Genomic DNA, 17,616 nt, shown 5'->3' on the forward strand with positions numbered 1-17,616 from the left:
TAAGGTAGGACATTAAAATTTTATTCTGAAATTATCTCTGGCCACGACAATAAAATTTAACAAATATTCACTGAACAGTCTTACTCCTGTCATCAGCTGTACAATACATACAGTATCATAGAACTGGCCACTAGGATTAAAATCCACTAGAACATATTCCATGTTAAGTGGCGACAGCAGCATCTCACAGAAAATTTTACATACATATATACACAGTCCACATTCAACCATTTTCACATATTTTCAGTACACACAGTTGCAGCATATTACAGTCACGTGTCTAAGTTGTTGCTCGATAAAAACCCAAGCCACTGCCTAGACATTACTGTAGCAGTTGAGCTGAGTATAAGTACAATGAATTTTATCTATGTCCATAGCAGAGAGATGTACAAGCCCCTAAGAAACAAGTTCACAAATACTTTTTTTTAAATGCTACCACAGCATTATGTTGGGCAATATTAAAACCTTTACCAACCAAATCAGTTTTGTTTTTTAAAAAGTCTTCTGCTTACCAGAATATTCTTGATGAAAAAAATTACAAAAATGAACGCTCTCTTTAAAATAATTCATACTTTGAAGATTCCAATATGGCCCAATGCTACTGATGCCTAGTGTTTCCTAACATTCGGATGGAGTCCTTCCACATGACTCCAAACCACCCATTAAGTTTAAAAGTGGCTTAAGTGCCTTGCACCCAAATTGTAAAAATCCCTGGCCATCCTTACTAGAGCCAGGCACATATAAAAGGAATGCACTTTGGTTCATACCAAATGCCCTGGGATTAATCAGACTATAAAATTAAATGGTTTGAGGTAAATTTTTACAAATACAGTTGATTTTTGCCTAGTGTTAGCATAACAAAAAAAAACTGTTTAAAAAATCAGTCTGATGTTAAGATACAACAAAGACCATCCTTAACCCCTTAAACACAGGAATTCCCTGTGTAACTAACCAGTGGTTACCTTTTTCGGTGCCTGATGATAATTCACGCCTTAAGGTTTCTATTAAGGCCTGTAAGTAACTGGATGTTTAAGACAGATGTATCTTTGCAGAGATGGGTTCCATCCTTACTGCCTAGTATTCAAAGAGTTAAAGAGGCCAAAAAATGCACGCCCTACAACATGGCATTCAGAACAAAAGGCACATTGTTAACACTAAGGGCACAATTTCTCCTCTACTGTTAATCTACACTGTCTTGCATCACTGTTGTTCCACTGTTGTAGCCATACAATGAAGTGGTAATGCACACTCTGGGGGTGCAAGAAACGGAGCCAGATGAGACCGCGACCAAAGACAAGACGACACTGTGCTATTCCTAAATCTGAAAACAGCTCAGACATCCCTAGACAACGGTGACCTGTGAGACCAAGGACTGTTTCCAAGCCAACTCCTAGTAGCCTATCAGAGCCCTTCATTTATTTATGATTTAAAAATCACAACGATGCAACACTTTTCTTCTTTTTTGTTGACATTATAATTAAGCTAGAATTATTAAAACGCAGCTCTATCACTAAACACTGAACGTGGCGGCTCTTGTGAACAAAGGATTTCACTGTATTTAGGGGGTGCGGTGTGGGGGGAGCCCCACAGCACTGCACATTATAGTTTGGCTTAAAAGTTTCCGGTTACATTTGTGAATAAGATTAGTCACAAATGCATTGTAGGCATCTTAAGAACCAGGTTTGTGTGGTGGGGGAGGAGACAAGCAGGATTAATCCATTTATAAATTTTCACATGTATAATCATTTTATAGGGAAATTCATATTAACAGCAGGCTCAGGTTCATGTAGTTAAAACTAAAAATGAAAAATCTCTAGAGTGGATACAGAAAGAGGAGCATCGCAAGGGGAAAACAGCCTTTACGTTTTGTTTCTTTTAATGACTTAAAGGTGCTAACTGTCATTGAGAGGCTCGTGGTTTTACAAAACCACCACACTGAGTCTTACACTTCTTATGCCTTTAAGCCAACATTTTAATAATAAATACGCAATCTTTAAAATTCTGTAAGCCACTGATTGGGGGTATCATCACGTGAGCATCATTTAAAATGGAACTTACTACCATATTATTGCACTTCCACAGATTACACAGAAATGTGTACAAGCTAAAGAATTTGACTAGGGAAAAGAAGCTATAATTTCTAAATACAGAAGTACAAATCAGTTTATCAGTGACACCCTTAAATAGTAAAGCAAATATCAACATCACTATCTTAATAAACTAATCTTACTACTTTTTTTTGGCAAATATCTGTAATATTTCCTGAGCATTTTTCTCCACCATCAACTGACAAAGCCTCAAGATAAGTAAAGTGTTTCGTTCAAAACTACTTTTTTTTTTCTTTAAAGTAAGAGAAACTGGAGGATTAGTATTAAAAGAACTTAACCGGAAACTTTCTTGGCCTCACTGGGGACCATGCTTTAAGTACTTGTAAATCAATTTACAGGCAATACAATATCTGTGCATATAAAAGAGTATTTATCCTAATTTATACTACCCAAAACCTATTGTCCAAACAGGCAGAAATCTTTCTATATTAAATTGCACATACTAAAAAATTTTTTCCACGTGCCTTCAAATTGATATATATCACTGTTCATACATTAGTGATAAAATACTGAAATTTTCACTGTGAAAATAAGTATTACTCAGAGGAGAAAATATTCTTTTACCTAACTCTGTTACTTTTCCAGGTAAAGTGTCATTCCCACAAAAACAATCAGTGCAATCCAAACGAAAGTAAAACAAAACACAGGAATGCATTTTCTGTGGTTCTTCTAATGATGCAAAGAATAAGTCAAACCATTTAACTTGAGGTTGAATTTTCTCTCCTTTGAATTTGTTGTTAAAGTTGGCCTTGCTGAACAAGCACGACTCCTGTTCACGATGAGGATTTTCAACCCCTCTTTTTTTTAAAGAGTTGATGCTTTCCCAGGCTAAGAGAACCTTCCTGCGGCACCTGAAAAGTGTGAACTCACTCTAATCTGCTAAACCTTCTTTGGAACTATGGAAATCCCTACCTTAAGTAGCTAGGCTGCTGTTCTTTTTTAAATTGGAATATGAAACGATGGTCATAATCACAGCTAAAATGTCTCTCTCTGTATTAACAGTCTGGGATATGTATTTGAAAGAAAAAAAAAACCCTAGATGTAAGCAACAGATGGGTGTTGAAAGAGGAACAGTGAGGGGAAAAGCAAAGAGAAGGAACAGTTCATGGAATACATTTCTAAATTTAGGTGCAAAACCAATTCTGCAATATGAGTCTTCTTTGCGAAACAGCTCGCTGATCGCATTAGAAAATTTGGAGGAACACACATGTTTCCATGTATCCACCAGGTCTGCTTGGCCGGACTTTAGAATATCAGAAGGGTAACAGGGCATTTCCACCTTGGGGATTTTATTTTGTCTTTGTCTGAGCACTAATTTTAGGGAAAAAAAATCTGTAAGGTGCAGTTTTTCTTAGACTCTCATTTTTGTCCTGCCCCTCCTCCTCCCACAATTACCACCACCCAGGTAACTCATGGAAAAGGGAAGCAGGACAGGCTGCACCTGCGTGTGAACCTGCAGCAAGACGGGGGGCCTTGGGAGGCAGTCACCTTGGGGAGAACACACTGTGACCCATGAGAACAGAGCGAATGTCTTCGACACCAACCTGTAGATGCGCGGCAGTCACGATGTAATCAATGGCCTGCCACTGACGTTTATTACTGCCACACTAAATACAGTAAGGCTCATCGTACTTTTAGAACACAAAAACAGTTTCAGAAAGTATAAAAACTTAAAGCATTGTCCCCATGTATTTTATAAAAACAAAACGAACAACTTTCTTACATTAAAATAAGTGCTGAAAAGATACAAATGAGTCGAGTTATTGAGCAAATAAAAACAGGTCTGAGCTACTCCTTTTTAACCCAGTAAGGCTCAGCAATGTCGTATCTTTCAGAACTACCAGCATCGGGGGACTCAGCTCAGCTAACGAGTTTTGGCAACACTGTCCTCTGCTGAATATTCCCATTGGCATCTGTCATCTGTGCCAAATTAGTCCTCAGTTTGGAAGCTGAGCTGGAAGGTGGAGGTAACTTGGAAATGGATGTGATAGCACCAGTGCTCTCGGTGATCCTTTTCACTGCCGTCTTCTCCCCCGTCGGAGGCTTTGGCAGCCGCCTCCTCAGCCAGGGGTGCCGCAGGGCCTGGCCGGGGGTCATGCGAACCGCAGGATCCCATTCTAAACACTGTTTCAAGAAGTCAAGGAAAAGGGGGTCGTCACACCCCTTCAGTGCATTCCCCCACTCTCTGCTCTCTGGCGGGCCCCTCAGTTTGCCCCTCCGAGAACGGCCTCCGTTGAGCACCACGGAGCCATCTGAGAGGGTCGTGACAGTGCAGTAACGGGGATAACCCTTGGAGCTCACAAAATTTTTGGCTCGTTTGGATGCATCCAGCAGTTTCTGGGAGGGCATGCCCAGCAGTTCAATCATACAGGCCAGCTGGTCCCCTTCATCCTCCCCAGGCAGGAGCGGGTAACCGGTCAGGAGCTCTGCTAGGATGCAGCCCAGGCTCCACATATCGATGGGCATGCCGTACCGGGCGCCAAGGATCACTTCCGGGGCCCGGTAAAAACGGGACTGGATGTACGTGTAGACGCGCTGATGCTCGTAACAACTGGAGCCAAAATCAATCACTTTAATCCCGCTTCTGCCCTGCTGCTTTAATAGAATGTTCTCGGGCTTCAGGTCACAGTGAATTATCCTGTTTTTGTGCAAAGCGTCCAGGCACTGCAAGATGGAGTGGGCGAACTTGCGGACCAAAGGCAGGCTGAAGCCCTGGAACTTGTTCTTCTTAATGAGCTCATAGAGGTTCATGCTCAGCAGCTCGAACGTCATGCAGATGTGGTTGCGGAAGGTGAAGTTCTCCAGCATGTGGATGACATTCATGGTGTTGTCCTTGTCCTGCTTCCGCAGGTGCTCCAGGATGCGGATCTCCTCGGCCGCCTGCCGGTGGAAACGCTTCTCATTCCGCACCATCTTCAGGGCCACGTGCTGGTGGACTTTGTGGTCGTAGGCCTTGACCACCTGCCCAAAGCTCCCCTTCCCAATGACCTTGAGGACCTCGTACCTGTAAGCCACGTGATCGTGGGGCACCTGCACATAGGATCCCTGGTCATCATCGTAGCCACCGTTGTTGGGCCCGCCGGTCATGCCCTGGCGCTTCTTTGCATTTGGACCCAAGAAATAGATTTCAGGGTAGCTGAAAATCTCATGGTGCTCAAAGCTGGTCAGTTTTTGCATATATTGCTTCATCGCTTGCTCAGGTGTCAGGGGAGTGGCTTTCACCTTCCCCATGCCTTCCAGGGACTTCAGAGAGGTGGAGCTCCCCTGCCGTCTATGGATGCTCTCCAGCTGCCGCTCAGGCACCACCGGCAAGCCTGTCTTGCCCACTGACGTAAGCCCATTTGGTTGTGTCGTGAGCACTGTCCGCTTGTTACTGTTATCCTCAAACAGCTGCTGAACCTGGATCTGTCCGTGGCTGTGGCTCCCAACATGTAGGTGATCATTCATTGTGTGCTTACTGCCGCCAATCTGGAATTCATAAAGAAAACATCAAGAGAATGGAAGAGGTCTGTCTGTTCAAAAGGGATATTTTATAAGTTGGTGCCCACCACCCCTCCTTACAATCAGAATCAGATTTATTCAGTGGAGAGCGTTGTGCACGCAGGCACCACAGGAACACCTTGTCAGGCAGCAAGGATATGATGCTGACAGCCTCAGACAAAATCAAGGAAAAGGACGTTAGGGATCTGGGGAGGGCTATGAAATTTGGTCCAGATAGGACCCCACAAATGCTATACCTAACAAAGTTTGCTCCAGAGATTTTCAGGGTCCTTAGAGTAAGTGCTCGGTGTACGCAGAGACCATGTCGCTTGTTCATCATTCTATATCTAACATTTAGCACAGGGCCTGGTGTATCACTGATGTTCCACTCTGACGTTCCACTCTAGGCGCTATACCGGCTCTCCCTCCCCCAGATCCTAACACTGCTCACACTTCATTTACTAGCTTCTTTATTACCCTGAGGGCAGGGGCCGTGTCAGTCTTGTTCACAACTCTTTCTCCAATATTTAGTTCTATTCTGAGAACGTTACTATCTTCATTCTCTGTCTTCTCCACTACTTGGAAATCAAACTAATTACACCTGGGAAAGTGCATGATACAGAAGCAAAGAAAATTGTACTTTTAGGCTTGAAAGATTCCCATGTAGATATGCACTGTAGTATCTTGTAAACCCCTAACCTATTTTTAAGTTTCTGGGCCTCACTGACTGTGATGACCATTTAAGGCCATTCAGCCCAGCAAACCAACCACAGCCCTCTTTTGGGCCTCTCCTTTGGTCAATGGCTTGGCTCTCTCAAGACATGTATTCCTCGGGCTGCTGGGATACTCAGCTTTCCAACAAGGAATACAAAGTAGCGACTTCTATTTTAGGCACACATGCCTCCCCAACATTCCTGTCTGGACAGAACTGGTGGTGTAAGCCAAGGGGACCCAGCCTTTGTACTGAGAATCTACTTGGGATTTTGTTCAAGCGTTACTATTTCCAAGAGGTGAGGGGTGGGAAAGGACCAGCAGCCACAATCCCCTCCCAGTTAGGAATTCTTGCCAACCTGAGACAATCACTCACAAGTCTTAAAAGCATCCCACTAGGTGATTTTTATATGAAACCTTAAAGATCACCTTGCCACTCACAACCCGTCTCACTCAGCTAGTCTAGCTGAGATCTAGCCTCACGTGTGGCCGAGCCCCTACCCCTTAGGAGCTGACAATCAGTTAGCAGAAGTCCTCTGCCATCAGTATTTTTCCCATTATCTCCTTCTAAATCCTACCTCTTGGGCTTTACATATCACCAAGAGTGTAGAAGTGCTCTCTATATCTAATATCGTAATTCAGGGAGTGGTTTGGGACTACCAAGATTATAAAATGAAATTCCAAGTCCTTCTTACCAGCAGACCAAGACCTTCAAATTTCCTTTAACTGAAGCACAGCACGCACAGGGACTATGTGAGGAATAAGCTTTCTCTCCACAGTCTTCTAAAACAAAGTAGAATTTAGCACAGTACTTGGGCCTGTCTGAAGTGTGGTTTCGTAGACAGGGATTTCATTTCACAGACAGATTTCTGGAAGACTTCTAGTTGAACCCTTTTATTAAACTCCTAGACGATACTCCGTGCTAAGAGAACTTATCTTCTGTCAGAGTAGCTGGACAGGTTATTTTATCCTCATTCTATGCCAAAAGCAGAGCAGTTCATAAAAATGAATTAGGAAAGTCTCGAGTATGCAGACACGTAGTACAGGCTTGTCTGTTGCTTTTTGTTCCTAAGCCTCACTCTCTGCACCTCTCCTCCTCCCCACTGCGGTCTTACAAGCACCAAAGAATAAAAGGACCTGAAATTAGAAATCTATGTCCCTTAAGAGCACCACTCTCTTCAGGGTAGCAGGAGCGATTTCAGAAGGAAAACCAACATTACCAGTACCCGTGCTACAAAAAGCATGAGGCTTCACTGGGAACAAATTAACCTTGGGGCTTTAGGAACTCCTAAAAAACAGGTCAAAGCAAAACATTTTGAGCTTCAGAAACTGTCTTCAGTTTTCTGCAATTGCAATTTTAACGTTCTGTATAATTTCAAATACCATCACAAAAGCCGAGTGACCACAACCAAAGAGTCTACCAATTAACTGGATCACCTCCTGTCTTTCCAACAACCTTCTCTTGGTCTCCTCCACGGCAGCAACTAAGGAAGCTTCTAGGGTTTCCCAGGGTTCGAGCCTCCACTGCCCCGTGGCTTCTCACTCCCATAACTTTCTCTGGTTGACCGTGACTACAGCCAGGGCTCCAGCAGCCACCCCCCTGGGGCTGACATCTGCCACATCCGCACCTCTAGCTCAGACCCGCCCAATCCACGTCTCCTGAGCTCAAGACCCCCTGTCTCCAACTATGGATCAGTTGCCTTTCCCACAAGCAACTCAAATTCAACTCACAATTTTTTCTACCAAACCCATTTCCTCCTCCCATAACCCTCAATTACCGGTCAGCAAAAGGCTTCTCCTCTGCAGAGTTATTCAGTCCATCTCCGGGTCTCCTGGGCCTTCATAAGTCACCGTCAGGCCTCATCGTTTCTCTCCACCTAACTCTTCTCCATCCACCCTGCCTCACCTTGCGGTCCTGCGGCCTCTCACTGCCACAACTGGAGCAGCCTCCTCACATGTCCCCTTGCTTCCAAGTCTTGAATTCCTCAAACCTCTTCTTTCCACGGTACTTCTGGAGTTACCACTGAAGTGTCACTCTGGGACCCTGGCTTTTGCTCAAGGACCACAAAGGCACCCCATTCCCACAGACAATACAAGAACTTACAGGCAAGAATATGAGGTTCTAAAATGGAAAGCCTGTATGACCCGAGTCCTTCCAGAACCATCTACCACCATCATGTTCTCTGAGAATAGTAAACTGGATTCCCCAGGACCCATGGAGACACCACGCTCTTTGACGCTCCTCTGCTTTTGGTGAGGTCATGTTTCATAATGGTTAGGAGTCCAGGGATTTTCAGTTAGACACGTGGGAAATGAACCCCAGCTCTACCACTTACTGTGTGACCTTGGGCAATTTACTTAATCTCTCTGAACTTCAGTGTCCGTATCTGTAAAAAGAAAGTAACACAGCTACCTCGTTAGGGCTATGAGGAGGATTAATAAAGGTAAAAGGTATAAAGTGCTTAGTACAGTACTGAGTAAAGGGGGGCTAGAATTATCGTCCCTTCCAAACACTGCTTAGAATCTCCTTCCTCACCAAGTCCACATGGTAAACTCCTACTCAACCTTCAATGTCCAGTTCAGTCCTCACCTCCCTGTCCCTTCCACTGTGCTTATGGAGCACTGATATATTCAAACACCGAGTTCATCTTCACCTGTTTTCACACCTGACGTACCCACTTGGCTGTGAGCAATTCCAGGGTGGGGTCACCTCTTATCTTTTCAAGTCCCTACTGACACAAACCCAAACATACAGTAAGCACTCTGTAAATATCTGTTGAATGGAAGAACACATGTCAGTAACTCCTTGTTAACTCTCACCCCTCTGAGTTATTCTAGAGAACTACCTTTGGACCTTCATAAGAAAGCATGAAGTTAACACCCAGGGAATTGGGACTTGTCCCTGGGGACCCAAGTCACAAGATGTTAGGCTTACAGTGCATCAGCAGAACTTGGAGGCAAATGATAGCCCATTAAAGAGTACCTATAGCAGAACAGATCAACTGAACACCTAAATGACATGAAGAATCTTAAAAACTTTCCAGATGTTAAGGAGGTTCCTTAGAGAGGCTCAAGTAAAGGAGGATTTCAAGCCTGAAGGACTGCAGGACTCTACAATCACAACCCGGCTCAGAAGCACAACTAACTGACGTATAAAAGTGCCGGGGGGGGGGGGGGGCCTAGAAAGACCAAAACATTTCCAGAATACATATGCTGGAAGTACACCAGAAACTCAAGGATGTTTAAAACCTCTCACTCACTTTTTCTATTTGCCAGTGCCTACCCAGCACAGTGCCTGTCAAACTTAAAAATACACTCTGAATGAGTGCCAGCTGTTAGATACTATAATGTATGGGTTAAAGCAGAGAGACCTCCAAAAGCCCTCTTTGACCATAAAATATTTTAGCATTAAAAATTATGTAAGAACAATAGTCTAGCCAATTTGATCATTTTAATCTCTTCCAATAATAAAAGGGGAAAAAGCAGATACTTCATTGTGCTAATATTTCTGGGCGTTTTAAAATTTCTCTGAAATCATCTTACAAATGCTGTACAGTGTTATGGGACTAGAACTGAGTCCAAAAAGATTGGAATTTTAGCTCCTCCTCAAATGCACTAACACAGTGTTTGTGGCCCTGAGTGAAATGTCTCCTTTTTCTTCTCCCAAACATTACTGTTTTCTAAATGGGAATATTCATTCTTCTTTAATCCCAACTATTTTATAAAGGTAAAACTGGTAACTGGAGAGTGCTTTAAACATTAAAACATTATGAAAGTAATATAATACTAATATTTCAGAACTTAAATTAAAAGAAAAAACTAATGGGAATCAAATAGTTATTGAGTACTGTCTTAGGACAAACAGAAATTAACAGAATGTTAAGTGTGCAATATGTTCATGGAGATAGGGAACAAAAGAGCAATGCATTAGATAAATTCCAAAGTTTATAATCCTTATAGTCATATATTTGTTGACTACATTGTTTACAAGGGAAAATATGGGCAAAAAACTTATGACAAGATTATTTTCCTCTCCTTAATGCCCTTTCCCCCAACTCATCCGAAAATAGCTCTCCCTATTTGTTAACTGCTATGGAATTAAAAACTAAAAACTTATAAAAACCTGAAAGACATATGGGAATATGGATCTGCAAAGGTTCTTGCATTTATAACAAAACTAATACAATTTTCTAGAATTAGCAGTGTCAAGCAGTATGTTCAAGCTAGACTCCCGAGGGCTGGGGCTCTAACTCCAGCCTTGATAGGAACTGGCTCAGGAATCTTGACCAAACCAGTTCACTTGTCCGACTCTTTTCTCATCTGTAAAATGAAAGAGTAGCACCAGGTAAACCCTGTGGTCCTTTTAGTCGCTTAGTCTAGGAAGTCTGCAGTGCTGTGCAAATAAAATCAAAACTAAACAACTACTGAAACCCAAATTCACACTTTCAAAACCAAGCCTCTAATAATCAACAGTGTACTAAAGTTTAGGTAAGTTAAACAGGTAAATCAGGTAGATGTCACAGCCAAATATAAGCACCATCTCTAGAAGTCCTAAGAAGCACCCACTCATCTTTTCATTTCTGGTCCACGATGGGCTGCTCCTCCAGAAGACATCATTCGTTTTCTGTCATCCCATTACATATTTCAATTGTAAAGACGTTCTGATCAAGTAAAACTCCCCTTAGAAAACTAGGATCCAGATGCAAACCAAGTAGTCTGTCTTTCCCAGGTTAACACCAAGTCACATGATTACATTCCCACATGGAAAAATACTGGATGTTGTATTTTCCAAATTGTCACATGATTCCAAACCAAACTGAAACACTAAAACCATCAGCAATTCCTCAACTAAAACGTCACTGTGACAGAGACATTCAACTCTATTACACAGAATCAACAGCCTATTGACAGATTCTCTTCCATCAACCACAGTCCAACAGATTGGTTAACTTCTGTGTAGTGAATTCTCAGCCCCTGGGTTTAGATGTATCAGGAGAGACAAACACAGAAAGAGAGAAAGAGAAAATACAACAAGAAAACACTCTTATGGAACTGTACACAGATGTCCAGGTCTAAGAGAAAATATTCCAATTTAGCCATCCTCTCACAAATCCTCCCCTGATAAACAAGTTTCCTCGTAACTCATGACCCTCAGAGCCGTTCCCCTGTAGGCTAGAAATGGCCTTTTCTACAAGAACTCAACTTTCACTTGGCAAACAAAGCCATATCCCTAGCAAACACCCCTCACACAGAACCATCTTAAGCCGTTCCTCTGAAAGAGCCAATGGTAAATAAGACCTGGGCAACCATCACCTCCTCCAAGGCACACCTCCGCTAGGCTGTCAGCCTCTGTCCAAGGACGACCTCTGGGAGCTGAGAAGAGGTACATGCTGAAGTCAAGTCTAGCTTACCAATCTCTGCTGCCACCAGCGCTGCGCTGGGCTCTCCTCGCCCTCTAGGCCCTCTGAGGGACCACAGCACCTGTCAGGTGCCCTGCCCTTCCCACCTCCCTCCCAAGCAAAGCTGGCCCTTTCCTTTGGAATAATATCCAAATGCAGAATCCTACATGGGTAGCTTGTTGTGACTGCTGCTGGGGCTCTTATTTTCGTTAACGTTAATTACAATTTCTGCTGTGCTCAAACCTGTAGTACTCATAAAACATGCTTCCACACGCGGGGGACAATTGGCGGTGCTCCCTGCTGGCTGGAGCCAGGCCTGGGAAGCTCTTTGGGGGATCGATTTTCCGGGCAGTACGGCCTGGCTGTCCCCTAAGACATATCTGTTTCTATAAATACCCACTACCCAACGTGGTGGTGGTGGTGGTGGCGGCGGCGGAGGGGGAGGGATGTTTACCGGGTCAGGGAAAGGCGCTCTGGGAAGCAAGGACGGAAAAAAGGAGGAAGAGAGGAGGAAAGCGGCCGGGAGGAAGTTCCGAGGAAGAAGAGCGCAGGGGTGGGCGGGCTCCGGATGGGAAGTGAGGGGCCCACGCCACGAATCATTCTTTGTGGCTGCAGCTTTGGGCTCGCCCAAGTTCCAGAGGGCGGCGTCCCAGAGAGGCCACTGGCCAGGGGCGTGGAGACACTCGCGTTTCGACTGCTCTCTCCTCTCCAGGCGGCAGAACCGCACAAGTTCGGGTGTCGGAGCCCCGAAACCCTCCTGCCTCCCTCTCCCCATGCCGCCCGTAGGCTGGGTCTCACCGTGTGGGCTGCAGCGGCAGCGTTGCTGGCTCGGAGAGGCGGCAGGGCGATGGGGGAGGGCGGGCCGGTCCCCACTCCGCTCCGGGGGGCCCCCGCACCGAGCCCCGGGGAAGCCTGGAGCTGACGAACGGCGCTGTCCCCTCCTCGGCCTGGCAGCCACGCGCGGGAGGAGACAAAAGAGGGTCAAGGGGGAGAAAGTCACCCGGACCCCGTGGCCCCGCCCCACCCCACCCCTCTGGGCTGTGAAGCCCGCTCTCCCGGGGGGTGAGCCAGGAGGCCCGGGACGCGGATCCCCGGCGCGCACCCGCGGGCGGGGCTCTGGCGGCTGCAAAGTTAAGTCGGGCCCCAGCGCGCGAACGAATTCACGACCCCGCAGGGGAGCTGGGCAGGGCCAGGGCTGGCGGCCCAAGCCGGGAGAAGGGCTGGACTGCCGACCCAGGCGCCGCCGCCTTGCTGAGCGCCGGGTGGGGGGAGGCCCGGGACAGTCCCCGCCCCGCCGGCTGCGCTCGGAGGAGCTCCGGGCCCGCATGCAACAATGAGCGGAGCCGAGGCCAGGGCGCGCCGTCCGCCCGAGGACCCCGCGGCGCCCAGTCTTGGCGCAGACTTTGTTCGAGGTCCCGCTGGCAGCGGGCGCCCGCGCCACGAGGGCAGGACCGGGACGCTGGCGGGGGCGAGCGCCCGGGGCGGTGCGGGGCCCGAGCCTCCTTACCGGTCGGGTAGGCGGCGGGAGCGGCGGCCGAAGGTTTCCTGGTTAACATGGCCGCTGGAGAGGAAAAGGCATCTCAGGGCTGCCGTCTTCGCCGCCGCCGCCGCCGCCTGTCCTGCTGCTACTTCTCGCGGCCGCCACCGCCACCACCTCCCGGTCGCCCCTCTCGCGGATCTCCGGCGCCTCCTCGCCGCCTCGCGTCAGCTACAGCCAGACACACACAGTCCGCTGCATCCCTTCGGCCCGGGCCCGCCGCCGCGAGCCCCCCGCTCTCCTCGCCGCCGCCGCCGCCGTCCTCCTCTTCCTCGGGCGGCTGCAGCACCCCCCGGCCCGTGCACATGCCTCGCCCTCCCTGGCGCGCCGCGGGCCTCCCCGATTCCCTCACATAGGACGCGGGGGAGCTGGCTGCACCGCCACTGCCGACTCGCTCAGAAGCCTCCTCCCCGACCCGCGCACGCGCGCCCCCGCGCACACTCGCCAGGCGCCCGCGCGCCCGGGGAGGACAGCCCCGCCCCCACTCCCTCCGCCCCTGGGAAGGCCCCGCCCCCGGGCTCCCCCAGCCGCGCCGCACACTCTGGCACACACCCCTCCCCCACCCAGCCAGCCAGCCACCGGAGTCCCTCCCCCGCCCCCTAGTCATCTGCAGAGCCACCTCTCCACTCCCCGGAAAACTCTGCAGCTCGCGCTCCGCCTCCCCCTCCGGCCATCTGCACCGCTCCCCTCAGCTCCCCAGCCCACGACCTTCTCCCCTCCCCGGCCTCGCCAGCCCCTGCAGGACCCCTCGCCTACCTACCACTGCTTCCCTCTTACCTCCCACCTCCACCGAAATCGCTGCAGAGACCCCTCCCTCCCCTTCCAAGGGCGCCGCCAAACACAAATGCATTTTCAGCTTTTCAAACCTAATGGCTGCTCACAAACAATACTGCCCCACCTTCCCGGTCCCAGGGGTTTAAGCACCCCCTCTTCCCAACTGTTCGTGTAAATAACTTAGTTGTGCGAGGGTCACCTCAGTAAGGTAAATCAAGCCGGTTGGAGGGCCACGCCTTAGACTGGTGACCCCAAGTGCGGGCCAAGGAGGGGGCTGCCCTTCCTACCTGCACCTCCACCACACACACTCCCTCCCCTATTTACTGACACGAAGTGACCGCTCTCCAGGCTCTAGGACAAGGGGAGGCAGAGAGGCGCGTGTGGACGGCTTCCCGGGGAAGCAGTTGGTTGTGGGTTGCTAGGCAAAAATAAACATCAGAGACACCTCCCATTTCCTTACAACACCGAGCCTTTCGCCTGTGCGGCCACTGGGTGAGACACACCTTCCTGAGCGACACCTTTAATTCGTCTGGTTTCCAGACATAAGTCTCTTTTCCCTTCCCATCCAAGACACGTGGAGAGTTTCCCTGTCCTTTTAATTTGCCATATATAGGCTCTCTTTTCCTTGCAGACTGAAAAACTGCTTGCCCATCTCACACCCGTGTCCTGTCTTATGTGGCACATGCCTGTGTCCAAAGGTCACAGGTTTTGTCACTTCAATAGGAGAGGATTTCGGGAAAGCCAGATAATCCCAGATGATGGAACTGAAAGCTTGCCATGCACTTTCTTCTTGAGATGTGCCCAGGTTCTGAAGTTCTCTTGGGGACCTGGGTCCATTATGATCTGTCCTGTGTAGCTGCGAGCCCCTGGCAGGACTGTGTGAGGCCTGAGTTAGTGCAGATTCACATCCGAACAGGCCAACCTCCTGCGGGGAGTCCCATGGCCTCTACTGTTTGCAAATTGTCATAGCAACCTCCCAGCAAGATCACCTTCAGCTTTGTACATGTATCCCAAAATGAGTGTTTCCATTACAGTGGGACCCTCTCAGTCTCCAGGGCTCTTACAAGGGCATCAAGATAGAAGCATGGCAGAGGGAACAGGTGGCAAAGAGTAGAACTGTGCCCAGTGAAAATCCCTCTAAAAAATCCTCTTGGAGCTTTTTCCTAATAAAGTAGAACCACAATGAAATAATCAATCCAATAATAAGCCTTCATAAAGAAGAGTGATGACCTGATCTGGTTCCAGCAGGAGATATTCCTCTTTGCATGTTGTCAGAGACTGTCACATTCCAATTCACTTGGGGAAGTGCAGTCAGTGTTCAGAATTAACTAAAAGAAGAGGGATTACAAAGTAGCAGAGCTGAACCTAGAACTCATTTTCTGACTCAGTCTAATCTTACTGTGCTCTCTGTTACACCACCTCAGCTTTTTAAGAAACCTCATAACTCTTTTCCTTCCTTCCCTTTCAAAAAATTATTTTCATACTGTTTTCCTCTTCTTAATGAACTTTCTATACAACTGATGTTCAAAGGAAAAATGCGAAGCAAAAAAATGCAATTTTAAGATAACTTGACACTGCTTTTCACTTATTCTTTCAATACTTCAATAGAAGCTAAATATACTACTCCTTCATGAATAAGAAAAATGCTAACTAGTGGAAAGCAGAGATTGTGAAATCCAAATTAGTAATATTAATTTCCACATTAAACATGAGGAAAAGAAGCACTGGCTTTTTTTTTTACAAAGGGACACAAAGAATCATTCACTTTAATTAAAGAAAAAAGTACATGTTTAGAGAACTTTTCCTAGTATATTGTTTTATGACATGACAAGTAGAATTTCAATTTTATATTTTTTTGTTTCTTACCTTAAGGAAACTTTGTAATTAGCCTAATAGCCTTAGCTATTTTAATTATAAATGGTATGCCTTTCAAAATTATATTCTTGCTAACCTCTAAATTGGTATATACAATTGCTTGGATTTCTCTCATTCTGTTAAATATTGATTACCTCAATCTGTATTAATGTCAAATAGAAAGATTTACAAATGCACTCCCTGAGCTTTTCAGGAGAATGAACTGGGTCAATTCTAGGAGTTACTACCCTCAAATTTTATTATTCTATTGCAACATTATTAATTATACTACATTAATCTCTCTATAAAAAACCCTTTTACAAATATTCTCATGTTTAATCATCACAACTCATAACCGAACCAGAGTTGTGTTGATGTTAATGGTAACCTCATCAGGAGCTCCGTTCAGTGAGAGTCTGCTCTTTGGTTCTTGCCTGTTGTAAAAACTTCATCTGTTCTGAATGTTTATAAAGTCCAGATTCAAATAACAAGTAGGTAGGCAGGATGTGGCAGACTTAGAAAGGAACTTTGGGGAACTCAGAATGGAGTCTTGTGGAAGGAAGTTGATTTTTCATTTGGAGAAAGTACTGATCACAGTGAAAATTGGAAATGAACAAGAAAATGTTTGGTTTCAAGATGCATTCACTCATTTAATCTCTTTATCCCAGAAACATTTACAAAGAATCTAGTATGTGCTGGGCCTATGGGATATGATGAGTTATCAGATGTCATGGGCGAGGCTTCAGTCTGGCAACCCATTAGGACCTCATTCTTTTATTCATTTAAGCAGTAGACAGTAAGCACCTAACATATTTTTGACATTATTTGTACTGGGGCTCCACATTTAAATAAATAATCCCTGGCTCTGGTCATGTTATTAAAAATCACAATCTAGTAGGGGAGACAAGACATTTACTGATGTGATGGGGCCGCGATCAAGGCATGTGGGTGGTACACAGGAGAGAGCGATGAGCTCTACCTAAGTGGTGACTGGCCCCAAAGGTGCTGTAATGTTAAAGATGCTTGGGCATTTGCCAGTAAGACCAGCCAGGCTGGGACATTCTAGGCAGAAGAATAGGACGTGCAGAGAAACCAAGGTACAAGAAAGCTTAGTGTACTCTGGGAGAACTGTACGTGACTCAGAATAAAGGAAGCTTGAAGTGGCAGGCAGGGAATATGGATGATAAAGTCAGAGTAAGAAATATCTGTAACTTCACCAACTGTGGAAATGTGAAACCAAGGTCCAAGGTCTTTTAAGGCCACTAGAGAAATTACTAAGGAATTATCTCACTTGGGGTAACACAGACCTGTGGGTAAGTTGAGTCTAACTCCCCTTAGAAGGATACCATTTACTGCTGGAGAGGGTTTGGAGGAAAGGGAACCCTCCTACATTGCTGGTGGGAGTGTAGTTTGGTGCAGTCACTATGGAAAACAGTATGGAGATGCCTTAACAAACTAAAAATAGACTAACTATATGATCCAGTAACCCCACTCCTAGGCATATATCAGGAGAAAGCTCCAATTCGAAAAGATACACACACCCCAATGTTCTTAGCAGCACTATTTACAATAGCCAAGACATGGAAGCAACCTAAATGTCCATCAACAGATGATTGGATAAAGAAGTTGTGATATATTTATACAATGGAATACTACTCAGCCATAAAAAAGAACAAAATAATGCCATTTGCAGCAACATGGATGAAACTGGAGATTGTCATTTTAAGTGAAGTAAGCCAGAAAGAGAAAGAAA

The 17,616-nt window shown here is 46.2% G+C and overlaps 1 protein-coding gene across 4 annotated transcripts; it reads right to left on the bottom strand.

Annotated features, from left to right (window-relative positions):
- DYRK2 (dual specificity tyrosine phosphorylation regulated kinase 2) lies at positions 1 to 13,665 on the bottom strand. 4 transcript variants are annotated; one of them, XM_064491713.1, is made up of 3 exons: positions 13,206 to 13,665; positions 12,497 to 12,645; positions 1 to 5,576 (listed from the first exon to the last, which is right to left on the bottom strand). In XM_064491713.1, exons 1-3 carry the CDS (start codon positions 13,252 to 13,254, stop codon positions 3,969 to 3,971), a joined length of 1,806 nt encoding a protein of 601 aa, XP_064347783.1. In that variant the 5' UTR covers positions 13,255 to 13,665; the 3' UTR covers positions 1 to 3,968. The 4 variants fall into 4 exon arrangements, with proteins under 4 accessions (XP_064347783.1, XP_064347785.1, XP_064347784.1 ...); XM_064491715.1 differs by lacking the exon at positions 13,206 to 13,665 and adding an exon at positions 8,078 to 8,686 and having other exon boundaries at positions 12,497 to 12,622; XM_064491714.1 differs by lacking the exons at positions 12,497 to 12,645; positions 13,206 to 13,665 and adding exons at positions 6,995 to 7,082; positions 8,078 to 12,447.
- Between the last annotated feature and the right edge of the window lie 3,951 nt (positions 13,666 to 17,616).

Source organism: Camelus dromedarius, chromosome 11, assembly GCF_036321535.1.
Source record: "Camelus dromedarius isolate mCamDro1 chromosome 11, mCamDro1.pat, whole genome shotgun sequence".
Classification (NCBI taxonomy): domain Eukaryota; kingdom Metazoa; phylum Chordata; class Mammalia; order Artiodactyla; family Camelidae; genus Camelus; species Camelus dromedarius.

What these genes read in the sequence shown, in the direction of transcription:
- DYRK2 (XM_064491713.1), bottom strand. Translation starts at nt 13,254, where the DNA reads ATGTTAACCAGGAAACCTTCGGCCGCCGCTCCCGCCGCCTACCCGACC. An exon ending in TCCCGCCGCCTACCCGACCG is followed by an intron (nt 12,646 to 13,205) that starts GTAAGGAGGCTC and finishes CGTGGCTGCCAG; the next exon opens with GCCGAGGAGGGGACAGCGCC. An exon ending in CTGCCGCTGCAGCCCACACG is followed by an intron (nt 5,577 to 12,496) that starts GTGAGACCCAGC and finishes TATGAATTCCAG; the next exon opens with ATTGGCGGCAGTAAGCACAC.